At 27.1% G+C, this 22,499-nt stretch overlaps 1 protein-coding gene and 1 pseudogene across 1 annotated transcript; both read right to left on the reverse strand.

Annotated features, from left to right (window-relative positions):
- Positions 1-49: 49 nt before the first annotated feature.
- LOC132943172 (uncharacterized) lies at positions 50-7,353 on the reverse strand (annotated as a pseudogene).
- Positions 7,244-9,607, reverse strand: LOC132943173 (uncharacterized). Its single transcript, XM_061012029.1, has 6 exons — positions 9,469-9,607; positions 9,136-9,363; positions 8,852-8,994; positions 8,240-8,306; positions 7,956-8,120; positions 7,244-7,363 (listed from the first exon to the last, which is right to left on the reverse strand). Exons 2-5 carry the CDS (start codon positions 9,151-9,153, stop codon positions 7,971-7,973), a joined length of 378 nt encoding a protein of 125 aa, XP_060868012.1. The 5' UTR covers positions 9,154-9,363; positions 9,469-9,607; the 3' UTR covers positions 7,244-7,363; positions 7,956-7,970.
- Between the last annotated feature and the right edge of the window lie 12,892 nt (positions 9,608-22,499).

The following is a 22,499-nucleotide window of genomic DNA, read 5'->3' on the forward strand; positions in this document are numbered from 1 at the left end:
TATAATAATAAAATTACATTATAGGTTTTGTTTTAAATTATACTATTAAATTGTATGGATTAGATATAATAAAATATATTTTATATACCTAAAAGTCTTAAACTCTCTTGTAGACACAAATAGATAGTTAGATAAATATTTAAAAAAATAAAAATAATAATAAAATGTAAAAAATATTTTATAGTATTATAAGAATAAAAAACATTATTATCTGATCTGCTTTTTTCTGCTTATTTGTATATATTAAAGTAAATATAATCTAGGTACTTGTGTTAACAAAAACGAACTAAATAGTAATTTAAGTAGATGGATATACAATTAATCATCAAAAAACTTATTGAACTTTAGCAAAAGAGACATCTCAAAATTTTTATCACACATAGATCATCTCCTTTTATCATATAGTTGCCCTCCAGCACTAAATAAGCGTTCAACATGTGCCGATGATGGAACTGCTGTATTGTATTTGATATATGCTTCTTTTAATGCTAATGGTAACTCCAGAGGATTTGTTAAATTTGAATTTGACAAATAATTATTAATAAGTAATTCAGTGCCACTGTTTTCACTAATCATTTCATTTTCTCTAAAACTGAGAAAATCATCTTCTGAATCACTATTTTCAAACTGTTCAGTAGTAGATATGGTTGATTGATTTGATTCTTGAGAACTTGATATATTTATAGAAGTATTGTTAGTTACAATTTCTATGAGATGTTGTTTTATTTTATCTCTATTTTCATTAGCTGTCCAATTAAGTGTAAACTTAGGAATTAGAGTAGCAGCTACCTGGCATGATTTCGACATAAAATAATTACTAAACCTATGGACAAAAAAAAAAATATTTCATGGAAATGTTAGTATTTATGCATTAGCTAACTAAAAAAATAACACTTTAAGGTCAATACAAAATATTTTCCACTATACATTGTACACAGTTTTTGTCCTACACTCATTCAGTGTCTAGAATTTATTGAGCAAATTTAGGACAAGTTGAATTGCGCCGTCACAAAGCAGTAGATACTGACAATTTTAATTAATAAAAATTAAAAACAAACTCCTATACGTTCTTCAGTTTTATGACATAAGTAAATAATTTAAAATTCAAATAAATTATTAATCATTAAAAAATAAAGTTAAAATATATGTATATTCATGTTATGTATTAAATATGTATACTAGTGTTTTACCTTTTATTTAACCCCCTTTTCAAAGCTAAAATAAGAGGTTTGCAGAAGACAATATTGTTTAGTCTGTTTAACGACTTATGAACCGCATTAATTGTTGGGAGGAGAAATTCCAGACAAACAGATTTATCTCCTTGTAATACATCTCATGCTTTAGCTAATGGTTTCATAACCTAAAATAAAAAAATCAGTAGGTAATAAAGTTAACTAGTCTACAGAAATGTATATTAATATATAAAAATAATAATTACTCTACAATACTCTTTTAAAAATCCAACTTCTCGTGGTCTTGAAAACGTAACCAATTCTAATTTGATACAAATTTCATCTATTTTATCAATATTTTCTACAATACAATTGATTGCATCATAATACAAATTCCATCTAGACGTATAAGTAATAAAGTATAAGTAACCAAAATTAATAAGTTGTTTAAATGAGTTTTATTTAATATTTAAAACAATTATTAAATATTTACCTTATGACATTAGGTGTTATAAGATAACGATCAAGAATATCTTTGATTTTGTCTGCACTTAACGTTGATTGGTTTTGTTTATTAAATATTGATTGACATTTGCTAGAAACTCATCTACTAATTGTCTTGTATGTGGTATCATTCTCAGCTTCTAGAATGTCTCCTGTTGCTATTAAGTTTAATGTGTGAGCTGTACAGCGCTGATGCGGAGGTAATGAGAAATTAAATGTTTTCTCTATATTTTCATTATCTAGTACATCAGAAATTTCGATTAATCTTGAGTTTTCCAGTTCATCAGAGTCAGCATTTTCCTGTGTATTATCACCATTATCATTATTGAATACTCTAAAAAAGATAATCTTTATTAAAATATACCTTATTAGTTATTATTGTTAATTAGAAACAACTTAACATATTATTTTGAATTATGTTGGTATAAAATATACTCTAAATATCTTTAATTACCTAGGTATTATTAAACCATTAAGAGGATGCTGCACCCACATGTGTTGGCTCCGTTTTACTAATATACTACAATACTACATAGTACATAGCAAATTGGCATTGAGGAGCATAAACTGTGTAGTGTTGTTAATTTTAATATTACAATACATTGACTGATTATCAAATTTAAGGTAAGAAATTATTTATTACCTCTTGTTGGTTTTTTTTATATTTTAATTTTAAGCGTTTAGTTTAAACATGGTCATTACTTGCTCTAAAAATAAAATATAAAAATCTACGAGATAATAAATAATATTTTTACCTTTAAATTTTATAAAAGGTCAATTTACTGTAATATTAAAACTAACAACTCTACAGTCTCTAAATTTACAATGTTTTACGTTAGTAAGACGGAAACAACACATGTGGGTGTAGCATCATCTAATTATTAAGTTATAACAAATACTAAATAATTAAATAATACCTGAAAGCTTTAACAAAGTTTGCAGCATTGTCTGTAACTATGAGTAGTTTTTTTATTAATTTTAAATTCATTGAGTATTTTATCAATAGCTTCTGCAATATTATCATATGTATGTCTACCAATCATTCTTCTGCAAGCAAGTCCTTTAGAATGTCGATGTAACGTTTGAGGATCAATCCAATGTACAGTAAAGCCTATGTATGATCTACAATAATAAAAATGAATAAATATAATATACGAAAAAAACACAATTATTTTGAATGCTCTAACCTGTGAAATATACTCCAACAATCAGCTGTTAAGCACACATATTTTATGTTTTCCAAGTCATTTACTAGTTGTGAAATCATTTGTTCATAAATGCATTGAACATTGCGCATTAATGTTCTTCTTGAAACAGGAACTTTATTGTTAGTAATTTTACAGTATCTTAAAAATGCAGGGTGCTCTGTAAAAGAAAAAGGAGACACCGTACTAACTATAAGCTGCAAATTTGCAGCATCAAATTCAGCTTGAGTCAACTTTATCACAGATATTTTCCCAACTTCTTCTATCTTCAATTGTTTACTGCATTGATTTAAATTGTTGTTTGACCTCTTCTTTGCACTGTTATTAAAATTATCCAAGTCGTTGAGATGTATAAGCTATATAAAAAAACATTAAATATAAGCATGATGTCAGCGCACTATTTGACATTTGTTTTCTCTCTCTTTAAAACATAGCAAGTTTGCATTCACTAGAACAAAACTTATGCTGTTAGCTCTAGTTTTAAATTTAAATTAACTTGATCTATTATAATCAAACATAAAGCTAAAAATATAATTTGTATTTGTATTTGTATGATGGCCTTTTTATATTTTAATTTTAAAGTGATATATTATAAAATATATTTTTAAACTGAAATATTTTACTAAATCGTCAAACAGGCCAACTTAGCCAAAAATATTATGTTATAGTTATAGTCTTACTTCATAACAGTCACTTATCATTTAATTTATGTGAAATATATATTCAGTTGCTATCTTAACAATATTTAAAATCACTTAAGTAGTGACGGAGCATCAAATTATAAATGTAAGAATTGATTTTATGTTTGATATCTATCATTTTGCTAACGTCCAAAAACTTGCACAAGTACTCATTGAATGTGAGTAAAATGTACTACTAAATTATTTTGGTTAATTGCAGGTGGTGAATTTTTTTTTTCGGTAAAGCCATATTCAAAAACATAATACGATTATTTAAACATTCTAAAGTAAAATATTTATCTTTTATTAGGTGTGTAATGATCAGTATTTATTTCAGACCTTCTACTCCGGGGGGGGGGGGGGGGGGGGGTATCGTAAATTTTCAAGGGGATATGTCTTAGAAGTAAATAATTAAGAGAAGTAAAAATATTATTTTAAGCTCAATTTATTGGTATCAGATTGATACTTAATAATTTAAGTTATTAAGGTATTATTTTTTTTCTAAGAATACATAAATTATTAATAATCTAATTTTGATTAATTATATGGAAAAAAAAATATAACACAATTAACACACATTTACTATACGTACATTAGTTATACATTATACTATATTATTAATAATACACCAATATGAGCTTAGGTCATATACATTTTAATATTTATTATGTTTATTAAATTAAATTAAACGAATCCGGCGCTGCTTTTGACGTGCATACAAATCAATTACCTCATTTACAGTATCTACTTATCTAAAATCGATTATATTGACGAACAATTTAATAATATATAGATTACGATTATTATCGGTACACATTAATTGACTATATTGATGTACGAAAAAGTAATACCCAAGATATTATTATATTAAATATTTATTTATTATATCATCTTCGCACGAAATAACTGACAATTCATCGATAACTCGTTTTATATATAATCGCACCATAATATACTATTTACGTAATAATGTCATACTTTTTTTCGGGGGGGTATACATTTTCCGGTCACCCCCCTGAAATAAACACTGGTAATGATTAAAGCCATATCGTAACGTGCAACTCCTTCTGTAATGTCATGCATAAAATCACATACACTATTTACAGTAACGTGATAATTGGGAATTTCATTGAATATGCAAAGTTCACATATACCTGTTTCAGATACATTGGCTTTTAGGACATCTAATTTATAATTTTCGACATTTCTTAGATATTCAGTACTTTCAAAGAGCATTTTTTGAAGGGTGTTTTATGAGAGAAACAAATTCTACAGTAATAATTTGCTGAAAAACTTTCTACAAAACCAAGTATAGAATTGAGACCCAAGTTATCCCCCAACACTAACCCAAGAACAAAATATACCTGAATATTCACTGAATTATCAGCATCGTCGTAGTAAAGGAAAATAGGAAAAACTATTTTATCAAAAAATTTGCACTTAATTGTCTTCCAAGTACTACCATTTAAAAATGATGTAAGAATATCTTTTTGTTTCATAGCATTTTCAGTATACTCTAAGGCTGTATTATAAACTCCCGGAAGTTCAAAGAACAGTTTTAAATTTTGTTTAATGGGTAATAAATGCCCTTGGACTGGTACCATTATTAGTTTATCTATGCCTGAAACATTTTTTTTTTTTTCAGGAGTAAAGCCCAATACTATTGTTTTAGATTTAAACATTAAATTATTAGACTCAACATATTTCATTCTTTGATACTCAGTTTTAAAGTTTAAGAAAGGATTTTCCAAATCATTAAACATTGACACAATTTCATTTTTATCTGAAGTATTGCATACTTCTAAAACAGACATGACTTTGTTTTTCAAATGTAAAATAAGCTCACTGGAAAATAACATGGATACTCCATAATATTATTTGTTGTATAAGGATTTCTGTTACAGTTGGTTTTGTGTACAGACTGGTAATAAATTCTAATTCACAATTAATAATAATCTCATTATAGGATGTACTAGAAGTTTTATTAGATGCACTACAAAAATGATTTGATTCATGCTCGAACGAAGATTTATTTAAATCATTGGTTAATTGTAACACTGGAGTATTCAAATTAATTGTTTCAACATTCTGGGAATGAACTACCATTAAATGTTTTCTGCATTTTTCAGACCCTTGTAAATCTCTCACACATCCTCCTTGGTTACATGTGTATATTGAGTGACTATCAAAGTTATGATAGACTTTCAAATGCAAAATAAGCTTATTAATCGATGTACGTCTTAAATTACATAACAAGCAGCAATACATTTTTACTAATACTTTTTATTAATTTAAATCTAAAAATGTTATAAATATAATATTTAAAGAAAATATTTTACTGTTACCGTTATTATATAAGTAGTACTTTATACTTAATATGTTAATATTACAGTTGAAAATTAATTAAAAATGAAAATATTTATTTTCTATAATGATTGTAGTTTACTAATTACTGAAGTTGTAGTTGCAGTTGATCTATCGTAAGCAGTTACAAGTTTAAACGACTCTTGTTGAATCACTATCCAAGGGTCATAACACTCCTTGGGATAGGAACAATTGAAAACAAAATACGATTTAAAACAAACCTCCAAAGCTTTAACAGGACAGTCGAACAACCATAACTTTTGATTTACCCTAATATAACATGTATCAATTGAGTTATAATCTTTCCCAACAATGGTAATGTAAGGTTGTATAGTGGCTCCTTGTTGACTATACCTCGAAAGCCCTTTCTCAATGTCTTCTTGAAGTCCAATGAGATTCTATTCAAATTGAAAGTTATCATTAGAATAAATTAATGTAAAATGTTATATAAAAACAATACTAACCATACAAAAATAAGAAAATGCTGAAGCAGATTCTAATAAATATGGCTTCCAAGATTTACTTTTATTGTTTAGGGTTGTATTACAAATAAGTGTTTTGGTTGGAATTAAATACAGAATCAAAAGTAATTTCAAAGCATTTGTTGTTTTTACATCTAAAAAACAAATAAAAATGAAAGTAATTTAGTAAAAAATAGTTTGGTTAGTAATTATAAATATAATAATATAAATTTGTTATTTTTGATTGAGCCCTCAAGATTAAATTGATAATTTAATTTCATAGGACCAACATACAAATAGTAAATAATTACCATAAAAATATGTATGTAAAACTAGAGTAGCTGGTATTTATATACATTTGTATAGTAATACTTACAGTCTATAGAAGTATATTTTTATATTTCAGATAAAAAATATTTAGAAAATACAAAATTAGAAATTTGAGATGAAATTGTAAAAATTAGTTATGGTTTAATATAAATAAATTGTTATACATACTTCCATTTAGTACAGCCAAATCTAGTACTGATAAGAGATTACGGGCATATTTGTCTTTGACAGAATTTTTCCTAATTTGCAAAAGCTTAGCAGTAAAAATATCCCAACAATTCAAGAAACAGTTCCAATCTTTAAATTGTTCTGAATAAGTGTTTGAGTAACATAATTCAAAATCTTTAATAATCTGAAAATAAAAACAGATTTTTTTATATATTTATTACAAAAAAGTTTCTTAGTCTATGTAATTAATATCTTCTTATCTTATAATAAATAAAAATACATAGAACATACCAATTCAAATCCTCTTGGACCTTGAAGAACAGGCCACAATTCAAAAATGTCTGACAAACACAGACTGTTGGGATTCAAAATTTCATTTTTTCTTAACTCCAATGTATATTGCCACTTAGATAAAACAACTTCAAAACTAGCAGTTAATCCATCATTTGCCAACCATTGCTTGGCAGCATATATATCTTCTATAAGTGAAAAAAAAACATGTAATTTATTAGTAATTCAGCGATAACTTTTTTAGAGAATTTGTAAAATCTTTGAAATTTAAAATTAGATGAGATGATACAAAATTAATTTTGAATGTAAGAAAAAAAGGAATTAGCAGTTTTATATAAATATTACATAACATTGGTCAAATTTAAATTTTACATAAATAGGTACCAATTGTGATTTATAAACATTTTGATTTTTTTTAATGTAAAAATGAATTTAAAACATAGGTACTGTATTCAAATAATTATTGCCATACGAATAATTGAATCTAAGTTTTATAAAAACCATTATAATAAATTCAAATTTGTTAGGTACCTACATGTATGCAATAACATACCTATAACATGGTTTTGTTAATGATTCTTTTTAATACATATTTTGTACCTTTACATAAAATTATATATTTTTTGTATACCTATTACAAATGTGGATGGAGTATTATTTAGTAAAAAGTAATTAACATTCCATCCTTGAAAAGGAAAACAAAAATTGTTACCAAAGAAACATAGTTTTCAATCTAAATCAATTATTTTAATTTTATCAGTTTACCACAAAAAAATTTACCAGAAAATGAAATTGTCAGTTCTGGAATGTTGCAATGTTTTTTACAACAGATAAGACACCAACTGATCGTAGTCGTCTAGCCACATTTTTCCATCGTTCGATTAATTTTCCTTTAGCATGTGATTGATGTGCACCTTCTGTTTTGGCTGGTATAAAGTAAATGCTCTAAAGACAATATTATTAATTTATTTTACTAAGAATTAATTAAAAATAATGATACATAAGTACATAACATTTATAAGTTTGTAATGTGAAGAAGTATTTTAATATTATAAGATTTATACCTTTTGCTCCTTAGGAAATACTTCAACGATTAAATTGGAAATTTTTCTAAAAAATAGATCAATTCCTCTGTAATAACAAACAATACAACTTATGATTATCTATCTTATACCTATATTGTGGTAAAATGTATTTTTTTACTGCGAGTATAGTATTGTAAATAATCATAGCCCATAGACATGTGCAGATTAAAAGTATTGGATTCAGCAGAATATTTAGTATTATTTAAATATGTGACTTTTATATCACTTAACTGTTTTTTATTCTTAAATAAAAATATAAAGTACCTAAATAAAAAAATGTAAAAATATATTCTACATTTAATGACCAATACATAACATACTTTATTTTACATTATCACAGCTTATTTAATTTAAATATATTAGTATTAGGACATTAGGTATATTCCCAATTTTATTAAATCAATGTTCCCATGTACAAAAGTTAACCCTTTTTCAGCTCTAAATATTATTATCAAATAGGATCTTGTATATTTGCCTACCACATGGCCACATGTGCGATGCACACGCTTATGTAAACTATATTATACACAATACACTCCAACCCTGATAAAATATTATCTATTAACTAATTATGATGAAAAATATTCTTACTTGCTCTTGTCTTGAAACAGATGATTGATCAAAAGTTGTGTAAGCAAATTTTGCGAATCATCAGATAGGGACCCATTATTTTGTTCAGCATCGGCTAAAATATATCTACCATCGTTGGTGATGTGTATTAAATCTAATAAGGTCTGTAAAAAAATTTTAAGTACTTAAAACATGTTGGGTAATTTTTGTATTTAAATAGCATGTAAATAGTTTGATTATATATGAGCCTGAGAAAGTTAATCAAAATGTAGAATTACTTATCCGAATTTAAATAATATACTTACTTCAATCGCCCATTCCATTGGCTTATAACTACCATATTTCTTATGTTCCAATGGCGATGGTCTTTCTTTTGAGCCGTTTTTAGACGTCGATGTAGCCGTTGTAGGCGCAGATAGAACTGTATAATGGTTATTTGAAATATCTTGGACTTAGGTATAATCAAAATTTCCTCCAACAGACTGCTGTGCTACTGCAGTTGTCTGCGGTGCGAATGAATCCAGATATAGAAACTATATAGATATTTTACAGAAAACGAAATATTCGTTTAAGAACACCACTCAATTACACTAAAAAAATTGAATTCTTTAAAAATATATTGTTAATTTAACACGTACTTTATTTTCAAACAAATCCATATTCGTATTGATATTTGATGACATAAATTAATCCAAATTAACAAATGTGCACAATATTAAATTGATCACAAAAGTATTTAGCGACTATCGCGAAGAACGCGGAGACCGAACACGGAAATTAATTGGAATTTTAAATAATACCGGTTACGTAAGGACGTATGGTGCACATTAAACGTAATAAAACTATTAATACAAAAAAAGAAAACACACACACGAACAATGGTGCACAGACGACAGTTATCAATATCTTGGGAAATTGGGCGACGCGGCCACGGCGGCGGGAAGTTTGTCCTAAATGTAGACATCCAGTACATTTTTCTTCTTATCGCACGTTGTTTTAATGTATAATGGGGTTGATTTAACATCATTGCAGTTATCAAATCCATTCCCTATAAAATATATTATGGCGGTCAAAATGAGATTCATGACTGTTGATTCGACCCACAATTATTGTTCAAATTAATAATATTAAAATGTCATATTAATATATTTTTTAGTTACAATAAGTTAATCTTACATAAATTTAAGCATAACGTATATTTAAAATAGTATAAGTTATGAGTAATTTTGAAAATGTGTGTTGTTACTCTATGTAACTCAATTCAACGCGTTATTGTCGTCATGTGTAATACAAATATTTCTTAATTTAACTTATTTGTATTCAACATATTAATTATTGCTAAATCAACACCGATATTTCTATGTGTGTACTCTTAAACCTGCATCTAAATTTTTTTACTGCAAGCTTTTATTTTACAAAGCGTGGAAAATTATCAGAATAATGTTTATACTGTATAAAGTATGCAGACAACTTATACAATGTCTATTGGTTATATAAAATACATGATTAGAATTATGATCTATTGAATTGATACATTATAGGTATTTTTAGTTTATAAATTTATATATTATATTACATAATAAATCTTATTAGGTGATATGTACCTACTTATAATAGTTATAATGAACTAATTATTGTTCATATTCAATTGTAAATTTGTGGTATTAAATACAATGCAAATCCCTAAATCATACTAAAAATAATAAATTTCAAATTACTTGGTTGTGTATGTTTTCAAATAAATAACACGCCATAAATATTTGAAACAAGAATGAAGGAATTGCCACAATCGTTTTTACTGACGTATCTCCAGAAATCGCAAATGTACCATTGTTGAAGAAACTCTAAGATCGTTTTACTCCAGTTAAATTATCACTTCATTTACATTCGTACATGACTTATTATTTTGTATTTAATAATTTAAAAATTGAATTTATATAGCTAATGTAATACAATTTGTAAGTATTCCAATATTTTCTTACCATTATTAAATTAAACCAAAGTATGATGAGTGAAATTGACGAAACAAAAATTTGTGACAACATAACTCGTTCAAATATAGTTAAAAATAACTCAAATTTCCTGAAAACAAATAATAATATTAAATACTAAAATAATAAAATGCATACCAATTATCTGTAATCCATGTAGTAGTATAATAAAATAAAGTAATTCATCATTTTAATAAAAATAATATGATTTTGATTTTATAATTAAACCATTAGAAATATTGACTAATCAAAATATAAACTTAAAAAATGTTTTTTGCATTTCCGTGAAGGCATGAACAGTACAATCCGTTATTAACGCATTTATAATGGAGAATGAAGTAAGTTTTCATACTTACCAGCCAAATTTTATTCACCTGCTATGCGTAGTTATTCGAAATCTCCACCCAACAACTTCACATGAAGACATCATTGCTGTCCTTTCAAAATTGGGACACCACGTCACAACATAAAGGACTTTTCGAATAAAACACCCTTGCCACAATGTTGAAATCATAAAAAAAAAGGTGGATAAGTGGATGTCGCTCTGCTGTACAGTAGGTTACAAGTGGGTCACTGTAATGGATGGTGTTAAATTTGAATTCAATGATATAATATTATTGTATAAGAAAAACGATTCTGAGCGAAAATAAGCCTATGATATTGCCAAGTATATTTCATGATATTATTGTGAATAAAGTAATTTATATATAACCTATTTACGTGGAGCCTTGTTTTAAATTTTCAATCCTTAGCTATAAAAGTTGAACATTTAATAAATTTTTAACTACAAAATAATTAATAAATTATAAATTTGATAAATGTTGTCAACATTTTAACTTTAAATGCTTATAAAAAAAATTTGTACCTATGTATTTTTAATATTTTTCAACTGCTATTAGAACGATATATCAGGAGCCTTATATTAAATTTTCACGCTTTTTTACTCAACAGATAAAATTTTATTGATATTTATAGAAAAAAAAACCATATAAAAAAATTTTATGGTGTATAGAAAATGCTAATATAAACATACAGTCAAAATTTCATGTCCCTACGGTCATTTGTTTTAGAAATACACCAAAAACCATAGTCGATTTTCTCAAAAACAGATTTTGCGTAAAAATTCATGTTTTTCCTTAATTTTTCTTTTGTTTTTCACGTCGCTTTTGAGAACAACTGGGAAATTTTGACACCCCCAAAGTACCAACTAGATTCACTTTCCTATCAGAAAAGTTACTGTTGATGAAAATCCAAGCACTTTTACTGTCCTAAAAGGTGATGACGGACACAAAAAAAAAAAAACACACATAATTGTAAAATCAATACATTCACCGCTTTGCTCATAATCTTAAAATTGAAGGGAGGTGTTGGCGCCCGCTGGCAAATGCATTTTAGAAAACAAAAAAAAAATGTGGGAAAAATTTTATTTTAGGAATACACATTACAAAATACAAACTATTATATAATGCCCAGAAACTTAAACAGAAAAAACTATTTAAAATATTTATTTCATTGAAGAACAATTATTCAGAGGGTTCCAGATTGTCAATGTTTAAAAAAATTGACTAGAGTTGAAATCATAAAAAAAAAATTGAAGGGAGGTGTTAGCGCCCACCGGCAAATGCATTTTTGAAAACAAAAAAAATTTTAAATAAATTATATTGTTGGAAAACAAATTAAAAACTTCTAACTAAAATTACCAAAATCTTAAACAGAAAAAACTATTTAAAATATTTATTTCGTTGAAGACGAATTATTCAGAGGGTTCCAGATTGTCAATGTTTAAGTCAATACAAATAATTCAACTAGAGTTATATAAATAAAAAAAAAAAAAATTGAAGGGAGGTGTTAGCACCCGCAGGCAAATACATTTTAGAAAACAAAAAAATAAATTTTGAAAAAATTTTATTTTTGGAATACACATTACAAACTATAATGCCCAGAATCTTAAACAGAAAAACTATTCAATATGATAAGCTCACTAAAGAATTATAAAACAGAGCTAAGGCATCAGGTTACCAACGTTTGAAAAATTTCAACAAAATATTCGACAACAGTTAAGAAAATTTCGAAAACATTGAAGCAGGGTGGTGGCACCTGCAGGCAAATGCATTAAAAAAAACAAAAAAAAAATTTAAATGAATTTTTGTGTATTCCTACACATTAAAAACTTCTAACTAAAATTTCCAAAATCTTAAACAGAAAAAACTATTCAAAATATTTATTTCATTGAAGAAGAATTATTCAGAGGGTACCAGATTGTCAATGTTTAAAAAATTGGACTAAAGTTGAAATCATAAAAAAAATATTGAAGGGAGGTGTTGGCGCCCGCAGGCAAATGCAATTCAGAAATCAAAAAAAAATTTTGAAAAAATTTTAGTGTAGGAATACACATTAAAAACTTCTAACTAAAATCTCCAAAATCTTAAACAGAAAAAACTATTTCAAATATTTATTTCATTGAAGAAGAAATATTCAGAGGGTTCCAGATTGACAATGTTTAAAAAATTTGACTAAAGTTGAAATCATAAAAAAAAAATTGAAGGGAGGTGTTAGCGCCCACCGGCAAATGCATTTTTGAAAACAAAAAAAATTTTAAATAAATTATAGTGTGGGAATACACATTCAAACTTCAAACTAAAATCTCCAAAATCTTAAACAGAAAAAACTATTCAAAAATAATTAGTTCATTGAAGAAGAATTATTCAGAGGGTTCCAGATTGTCAATGTTTAAAACATTTGGCTAGAAATGAAATCATAAAAAAAAAATTGAAGGGAGGTGTTGGCGCTCGCAGGCAAATGCATTTTAGAAAACAAAAAAAAATGTGGAAAAAATTTTTTTTGTAGGAATACACATTACAAAGTTCAAACTAAAATGCCCAGAAACTTAAACAGAAAAAACTTTTCAAAATAAATAATTCATTAAAGAAGGATTATTCAAAGGGTACCAGATTGTCAATGTTCAAAAACTTTGTCTACAATGAAAATCATAAAAAAAAATTGAAGGGAGGTGTTGGCGCCCGCAGGCAAATGCATTTTAGAAAACAAAAAAAAATTTTAATAAATTATATTGTCGGAATACACATTAGAAACTTCTAACTAAAATTTCCAAAATCTTAAACACAAAAAACTATTTAAAATATTTATTTCATTAAAGAAGATTGTCCATGTTTAAAAAATTTGTCTACAATGAAAATCATAAAAAAAATTGAAGGGGAGTGTTGGCGCCCGCGGGCAAATGCATTTTAGAAAACAAAAAAAAATTTTGGTGTAGGAATACACATTACAAAGTTCAAACTAAAATGCCCAGAAACTTAAACAGAAAAAACTATTCAAAATAATTAGTTCATTAAAGAAGGATTATTTAAAAGGTACCAGATTGTCAATGTTTAAAAAATTTGTGTACAATGAAAATCATAAAAAAAATTGAAAAATGCAAATGCATTTTAGAAAACAAAAAAAAAAATTAACTATAACGCCCAGAATCTTAAACAGAAAAACTATTCAAAATGATAAGCTCACTAAAGAATGATAAAACAGATCTAGGGTATCAGGTTATCAATGTTTAAAAAATCTCAACAAAAAATTCGCCATTAGTTAAGAAAATTTCGAAAAAATTGAAGCAGGGTTCCTGCAGGCGCCAGGGAAAATGCATTTTAGAAAACAAAAAAAAAATTTTAATAAATTATATTGTGGGAGTACACATTACAAACTTCAAACTAAAATTTCCAGAATCTTAAACAGAAAACATTTGTGTGTATTGTTTACATTAAAATACACGAATAGTTATTATGACCAGAGGTGTATCACCGTAATATATGTATTAGAAAATGTATAAAAACGAATGTAATTTATAAAGGATGCAAAAAAATTAAATGAGAAAAAGGTACAATGTAAAAAAATGTGGAAAGATAACCTTGAGAATTCTTTGACAATATGATATTAAAACACAAAACCATATATTAAATTAAAACTATTGATTTTATACATTTTCTATTTACAAAAACTATAGGAGCCTCAATTGCCTTCCCCTCCGTATCTTTATTATCTATGGGCTTCATCCATAGCATGGATTAAGATGTCAACAATTTAAAGGATCAACTTGATAATCAAACACCTAATTTCGGCAACATGCAACTCAGGCTCTTTTTATTCAAAGTGTCCTAATGCGTCATAAGAAGGTTAGTTATGTAAACCTATGGTTAGTTGAAGCCAAAAAAGTCAATAGGGCCTTTGCAATTCAAGATCTTTTCCTACGTATTCGGCATTGTTAACATAACTATTCTACCTTTACACTTTTTCTTCCCCCGTCTCTCACAGCTATATACAGGTTCAGCCACTCTCATTCCACTCCTCCATATGATCGGTATTCTGTCTATCCATCTCTTCTTCAGTCTTCTCGCCCCTCATTTCCCCCCTAAATTAACTTCTATAGCCACTCTCACTATCTCTTATCATACAGTGACCGAACCACCTAAACCTATTCTCTCTTTTTTTCACTACAATATGTACACTACCCTTAATTAATTAATTTCTTATTCTATCCTCTTTTGTACCTTAACACTTAACTTATTATTCTCATATCTGCTACCCTCACTCCACTTACCTACCCTAACCTTACATTTCTTTTTCATCTTTCCCTTTCATACACCAAACATTCTGAAACCCTGTTGACCCATTTCCTTATCTTCGCCATATCACACACTTCCTAATTCCTATTCACTCAGTCTGTAGTTACCTACAAGTCATCGTACTTGATTATCGGTGAAAATATTTAAATATCATTGAGCGAATTCCCTACTCGAAAGAATTACTTAAAAAAATAACAAACCTCGCTAATTTTCTAATTTTTAACTCGACTTTATTGATAGCCGGAATAGTGTTATACCAGTATAATTACAATACAAATATTGAAAAATTTCGGACAATACATCCTTTGATCAATTAACAATAATAAAAAAAAACCTACTGAGAAATAAGAAATTACATACCCCGTGACGGAATCAAAATCTGCCACGAAACTTGGTCTTCGAAGCACTGAAACGTTCACACATTTCAATCTGCTTATGATATATTATTCTCAGTTTGAACATTTTCACTGACGAATATCATTTCTGAAATAACATGCATCTTATGCAGTAAAATGTTCTACAATATTCTAATGACCTATGCGTTATAGTCTACTGATATTATATAAACCTACCAATAAATACCTAATATTAATTTTTATGTTTCGAATAAAATAATAAAAAAATTTAAGAAATACCTATTAATTAATATGTATTACCTAAATAACAAAATAACTAAATAAATTCGTGTTTTTTTTAAACATTTTCACGCCCCCCCCCCCCTTACGAAATTGTGTCACTCCTCCTTAGAGTGGTGCGCCCCTCAGATTAAAAACCCTTGAAATAGTGCATGTTAAAAAATCAGAAATATCCTCCCCCACTCTCATTTAACTCATTTAGCTACTTTTTGAATTAAGAACGTTACATTGAACGTACAAAACTGTACCTACCTACATAATAGTTATGAACCTATTAACCCATCAATAATATTATATTTTTTATTGTGTACACTAATCGATTGGTATATACAAAATGACGTTAAGTTATAAATAGGACGTGGATTAAAAATGCATTAAAAATGAGAAAAATACATTAAAAATACGATTTATTGCACTTATATTACAAAGCTTAATAAATTGGCCAGAAAAATTAAGTCCAATTTAAACGAATATAAAATAGAATTTAGATAGGTGTATATGTAGAGTCTACGTTATATTTTGAGTTTCATTATAGCACATCAGTCAATCAGATGCTATTTAATATTTAAAAATAAGAAACTTCGACAGTAATTCCATATTGGCAAGTGTTGTTTTCTATAGCTGAAAACTGAAGTTATAGTATCGAACATAATGGGTACGTAAAAATTAGAAATATAAGTAACAAAAATTTAATTGTATTTAATTTTTTTCTAATAACTTTTTATAAAATTGACTTTATCCCATATAAATGTTCTAATTTCATTTTTCAATTCGTTGATAATATATGAAACGAATTCTTTGCTTGGAAAGCAATGTTTTAGAAAATTCAGAAAATGCAATTTTTATAAATAATAAATTGTGATGCATTGATGCTGAAGAGTGAGGGCGGTGGACAATCAGCCGAACCGAAATTTAACATCTTAAACACTTAATATAAACAATTTTTCACACACGCGTCATGGTATGAAAATAAAAAATATTTACAATTCATTTTTATACCGATTTTCTACCGATTTATGCCGATCTTCTATATTAATAATAATTATAAATAAATAGCAATAACAAATCATTTTTGAGTAGTGGCCCACCGGGAATGTTCCCAGTATCCCGCCGACCCAGTCATATTGTAACCAAAAAATCTAAAAAATCTATTATAAACACAGTTACTTTTTAAAGATATTATAAGTTAAAATTTTGACGAAATTACTTATTAAAACCAAGAATAACGATTTTAGTTATTTTGTTGTAATTTGAAAAAAGTAGGTATTCGCGGATTTATGAAACTTTTAGAGTATATTATTATAATTTATATACACGATGATACTTTCAAATGTAGTTTTTAGGGCAAAAATGACTTTAACCTACTATTGAAGGTACTAATGCCTAATAGTAAAATAAATTACTTTAATCTCAATATTATTTATTAGTTAACGATGTCTTTGCTCAGAATCGTTTTTCGTTTTTTTCGTTTTGTATTTTAATAATTTATACGTTTATATTTATATACCTTTACGAGTATATGAGTAGGTATATTATTCATAAGCACTGCACACGTCAGGATAGGCAGTTGACCATTCCGTGAATATACTTTTATATGTACATGGTTTATGGTTATACATCCCTAATCCCTATGATATAGAATATAAATATTAGGTGAACAATAGAAGTTAAGTATGTGACACTAAATTAATTGTTACATATAAACTTATAACGTTGTATTTGGAAAAAATTTTACCAGTTATTAATTAAAATTGTATCTTATGACTATTATCAGTTATAAGTCATAACATATATTTCTTTAAATTAAACCAAAACATAGATTTATTTATATTAAGTACCCTATATAGGTATGTACCTATTAATTATAATTATTCTACGAACAGGGACTGGACAAACGACGACGACGTTTATATCTCACGTATTTTATAAATTTCTAGTTCGGAACTAAAATATGCGCCTACAACACTTTGATGGCACATTTTTCGTGACATTAAATATTTGTTTTAAGTCTTAAAAGTAAATTTAAGCCCCAAAAGAATATATAAACAAACTTACTTTAATTATCGACTCGGCGGAATCCGTGACATCTGTGAACTGCGACGCCCACGAGGAAACGCTCCAGAATAACGCCAGAACTTAGAATATTGTGATTTATGAAAAATAAAATTATACGAAACGCAGTAAGTTTTTTGCTCATATCTTCTTTGCTTATTGAAATTTTAGAATTATTAATCGACTGTGTCTTCTGCAACGACTTTGAGATTTGCCATAGATTAAATAAATAAATGATAGATATTATACTAGGTACGTCAGTATGATGAATCCACGGATATAATATAATGCAACTTTTTATATCAAAGAGTTCCGTGTTAAGGAACAATTTATTTGTTCATTGAAATTTGATATGACAATAAACCAAAATAGTTTATAATTTTGAATTTGAATTATAATAATATGATATAGGTAATATTTAAATTATTATTTTCGTTTATCAATTTAATTATTGATTAAGGTGGTGAATAGATATCAGAAGCACAAGAATATTTTTATAAGAGTATATTGTATTTTATGAATTATTAAATAAAAATGTGATTACTGTATTTTAGAGTTAACATAAAGCCATAAACGTATTCAGTAAATTCATCAAATACTATAATACCAACTATATTTCTAAAACTTCAAGTCTATAATTTTAGATTCTGAGCGGATCGATGACTGTATTAATTTTATAATGATGTGTTCTTTATTTTTTTAATATTTTTAATTGTTTTTTCTTGTGGTCTGTGTAAACGATAAGTATTCATAATAAAGATTCAATTTTCATATATAATATTATATTATAGGCACTCAGTATGTAATCATATATTTATTTTTAGTTTAGTTTAATTGTAGGTATTTAGTAAATAATAATAGGTATACGAAATTGTGTTTTCGAATAGCAATTTATTGTTTGTATTAATACCCACACCATAATAGGGAACTAAAATTTTGTAAATGATATACAAATGTATTTTTGGTGTTTTAAGGCTGCTGTAAGATCAATTTATGAGAATCCTTGCATTAAATTGTTTGGATTATTTGATATGAATAATTATTTTATAGAAGGTACTTACATATAGGTAAGTCGATCAGAAAATATATTTACACTGAGTGTTAATAGTAAAAAGCTATTAAAGTATCTATTATTTGTATTTATTTGTTAATAATAATTAAGACTTAAATATTAGCAGTAATCTTGTTCCTTTCACTAAATGTTTTTAAATTATTTTTAATTTAATTTACATTTATCCCAAAGTGATCTCTGAATAATCATTCAATGATGAATTTAATAGTTACATTCTCGATTACATTAATTGGATTATAAATTAGAATAAACTACAGTTTCCAGCTTTTACTACAACATTATTTTATATTTTATTTTATGCTTTTAATTTTTTAAATGCAGTCTGCACTTTGTGTCGGTGATTTTACACGTAATATAATAAAATTGATACTAGTGATGAGTAGGTACCTGATTGTTTAATCAAATTATTTACACGATTATTAACTAAAAAAATATCTATGAAGTATAAACATCCGCATTTCCATTAACTATAAATTCATAACTGCATGAGCTTTACCTACATGTTACATATATTTTTCGAAAAAACTATTTAAAAAAACAAGAATAATTCCTATTTGATGTCACACGGGTTGATATAGAAACGGACTGCTACGACAACTGTGCAATTTTTTTTAAGCATAATACGTTTTGAAAACGTCCAGAAAAGAGTTTGTTTTAAGACTGTCTGTCTTGATTACAACTAATTTAATTTAAAGTGTATTGTTATATTATATTATAATGAAATTAATAATTATAGTAAAATATATAATTGCAAGACATTTAATAACTATATCTATATCCATCTAGGTTATAAACTACACTAAAAAATGTGTAAGTATGCTAATAAAATATATGAGGTGTATAATGTATTTATGTGTGTAAAAATATAAAATATAAAGATTAATAATATTATATTGTTTTAAATACTTCGCGCAAACCTAAGGTGATACACGGCGTATAGTATAACATGCAAAAAGGTGCGTATTAAACTTGGCGTGGTGAAACGAAGACGGTCTCGCGTATTTTATACATTGCGCTATTGGGATTAAACTTATAAATGCTTCTACGTCACCTACGCCACAACAGATTGTCCGTGGCAATAAATATTTGATTTAAGTCTAAAAAGTAAATGTAAAATAGTAGGTAATAATATGAAAACAAACTTACTCGTAAACATCTACTCTTCCGGTGAAACGTAGCTAGAGTGCCGTCATCGCCGAAGAAACAGCTATCTCCATCCATCTTCATCCAATCATCTCACTCCGGTGAGCTGAAACTTGAAAGTATCGAAATATTTTATGAAAATAACCTGACCATAACGAAATTTGCGAGTTTGTGTTAAAACTTACATTATAATATATACGGTTTAACGAACTGTCCGTTTATATTTGTGGCCTATTATTTTTTTGTTCACTGAAATCAAAATATACAATATATTATATTTATAATACAATAGTATTTGCTGAAATTATTAGAATTGTTCACCGTCGCCGACGAATTTCGACAATTGACGATTGCCATAGATATTATAAAATATATTATTTACCATCATAAATCCAAAGAATTTATATATTATAGTATTATACTCAGTATACCTATAGGTATATTTATAAATCGTATGTTCTTTTACAGAAATTTTTGTGATCTGCAATGCACCTATTCTGGTTTTCTATTTCAATTATAGTTCGCATGCCAAATTTAACTATGTATACAAACTAGTCCGCAAGTTTATAGACATTCTAATACATTCTCCCGCCAGTAACAATAGACACAGTGTTTGAGAAGTTATATTTTTTGGTACCTAATTAATTTACAATATGAATTATTATAAGTTACCTATGTAGGTACTTGTCCAAAACTCGACTACCGGGAAATCATTGGTTTTTATGGTATAGCCTTACGAAGTTCACGATTTTCGGTGTTTTACGCACCCGTACAACGCTTAAAGTTTACCGAGCTTAAGTATTACAAATTAATTTTTTTTTTAATCTAGGTAAATCAACGTTTTAAAATTGATGATGCAAAAATAATTCTGACACCCACCCATGGTGGTTTTACATAACAAGTCGAGGGATGTTTTTGATTTAAATAATTGTTCGAGCAAGCGCAGTGTGCGAGTGACCACACCGGGTACATATGAAAATACCAAAAATTTCAATTGGCTATGATATATATAACTTAAAAATAAGACTGACCGCCAAGTTCAGACTTCCGTGTCGTTTTCAGTTAAAAACTAATGATTTCCGGCAATTAATTTTTGCAATATCGTTCTTAATTCGTTGTAACTTGTAATATATATACCTATTTTAAAAATATTATTCGTGGGTAATTGAAACGTCTAAAATATATTGTCATATACAAATATGATAATAAACAAATAATAATAATTCACCTTAACCGGCTACGGTATTAATAATATTTAATAATATCAATATAAGTATAGTATACAATATCCTAGGCTGACAAATCGTCTCCACTTAAAATTGTTTTTCGTATACAATGATATTATATCATTGAATTCAAATTTAACACTATCCATAACAGTCACCCACTTGTAACCTACTTCAGCAGAGTCACTTCCAATTTTTTTTTTTTTATTGACCTCCCTTTTTATTTAATTTCTGATAAACGAGTTTTGGATAAGTACCTACCTACATATAGGTACCTATCCTACCTATATTAATTAAAAACTATTTTTAACACGACGTATTTACTTATTATTTTTGTCTTTTAGTTTATCTAATTTTGTATGATTAAAATATGTTTCCTTTATACGTATACCCAAATAATTATTAAGTACCTACAAATAATGTAGAACTCAATTTTATTTTAACAATAAATACTTTTATTAATACAGTGTTGACTTTGTAGATGGGTAGCAATAAATTAACTGTACATTCAGGATATCATGCATTCAGGTGAATAATTATAAGATTGCAATGATAGATGTAAGATGTAAGATGTATTGTTGATTCATCAATACGATGCTTGGTGGACTTGAGGACTTCCCATGTTCAGCGACCGGTGTCGACTAGTTTTGTGGCGCAGCGGAAACTTCGTACAGCTGACTGTTCGACAAAGACACTGTAATATTATTTGAAAAATATTATTATTTCTACTTAATCGTAATAACTGGGTATAATGAGTTTAATATTATATTATATTACAATAAATATTAAGTACCTATATTATTAGCTTCTAATAATTGGGATGTAATTTTTGTAGATATTGATCCGGACAAAATGATGCTGGCCCAGTGCTATGCCACGATTTATGGCGTACCTATCCGATGAAATTGTTGGATACTCT

Source organism: Metopolophium dirhodum, chromosome 4 (assembly GCF_019925205.1).
Source record: "Metopolophium dirhodum isolate CAU chromosome 4, ASM1992520v1, whole genome shotgun sequence".
NCBI lineage: Eukaryota > Metazoa > Arthropoda > Insecta > Hemiptera > Aphididae > Metopolophium > Metopolophium dirhodum.

Coding starts and splice junctions, on each gene's coding strand:
- LOC132943173 (XM_061012029.1), bottom strand. Junction 8,307..8,851: donor CTGTTTCAAGACAAGAGCAA/GTAAGAATATTT, acceptor TTGTTATTACAG/AGGAATTGATCTATTTTTTA. Junction 8,121..8,239: donor TATTTCCTAAGGAGCAAAAG/GTATAAATCTTA, acceptor TATTGTCTTTAG/AGCATTTACTTTATACCAGC.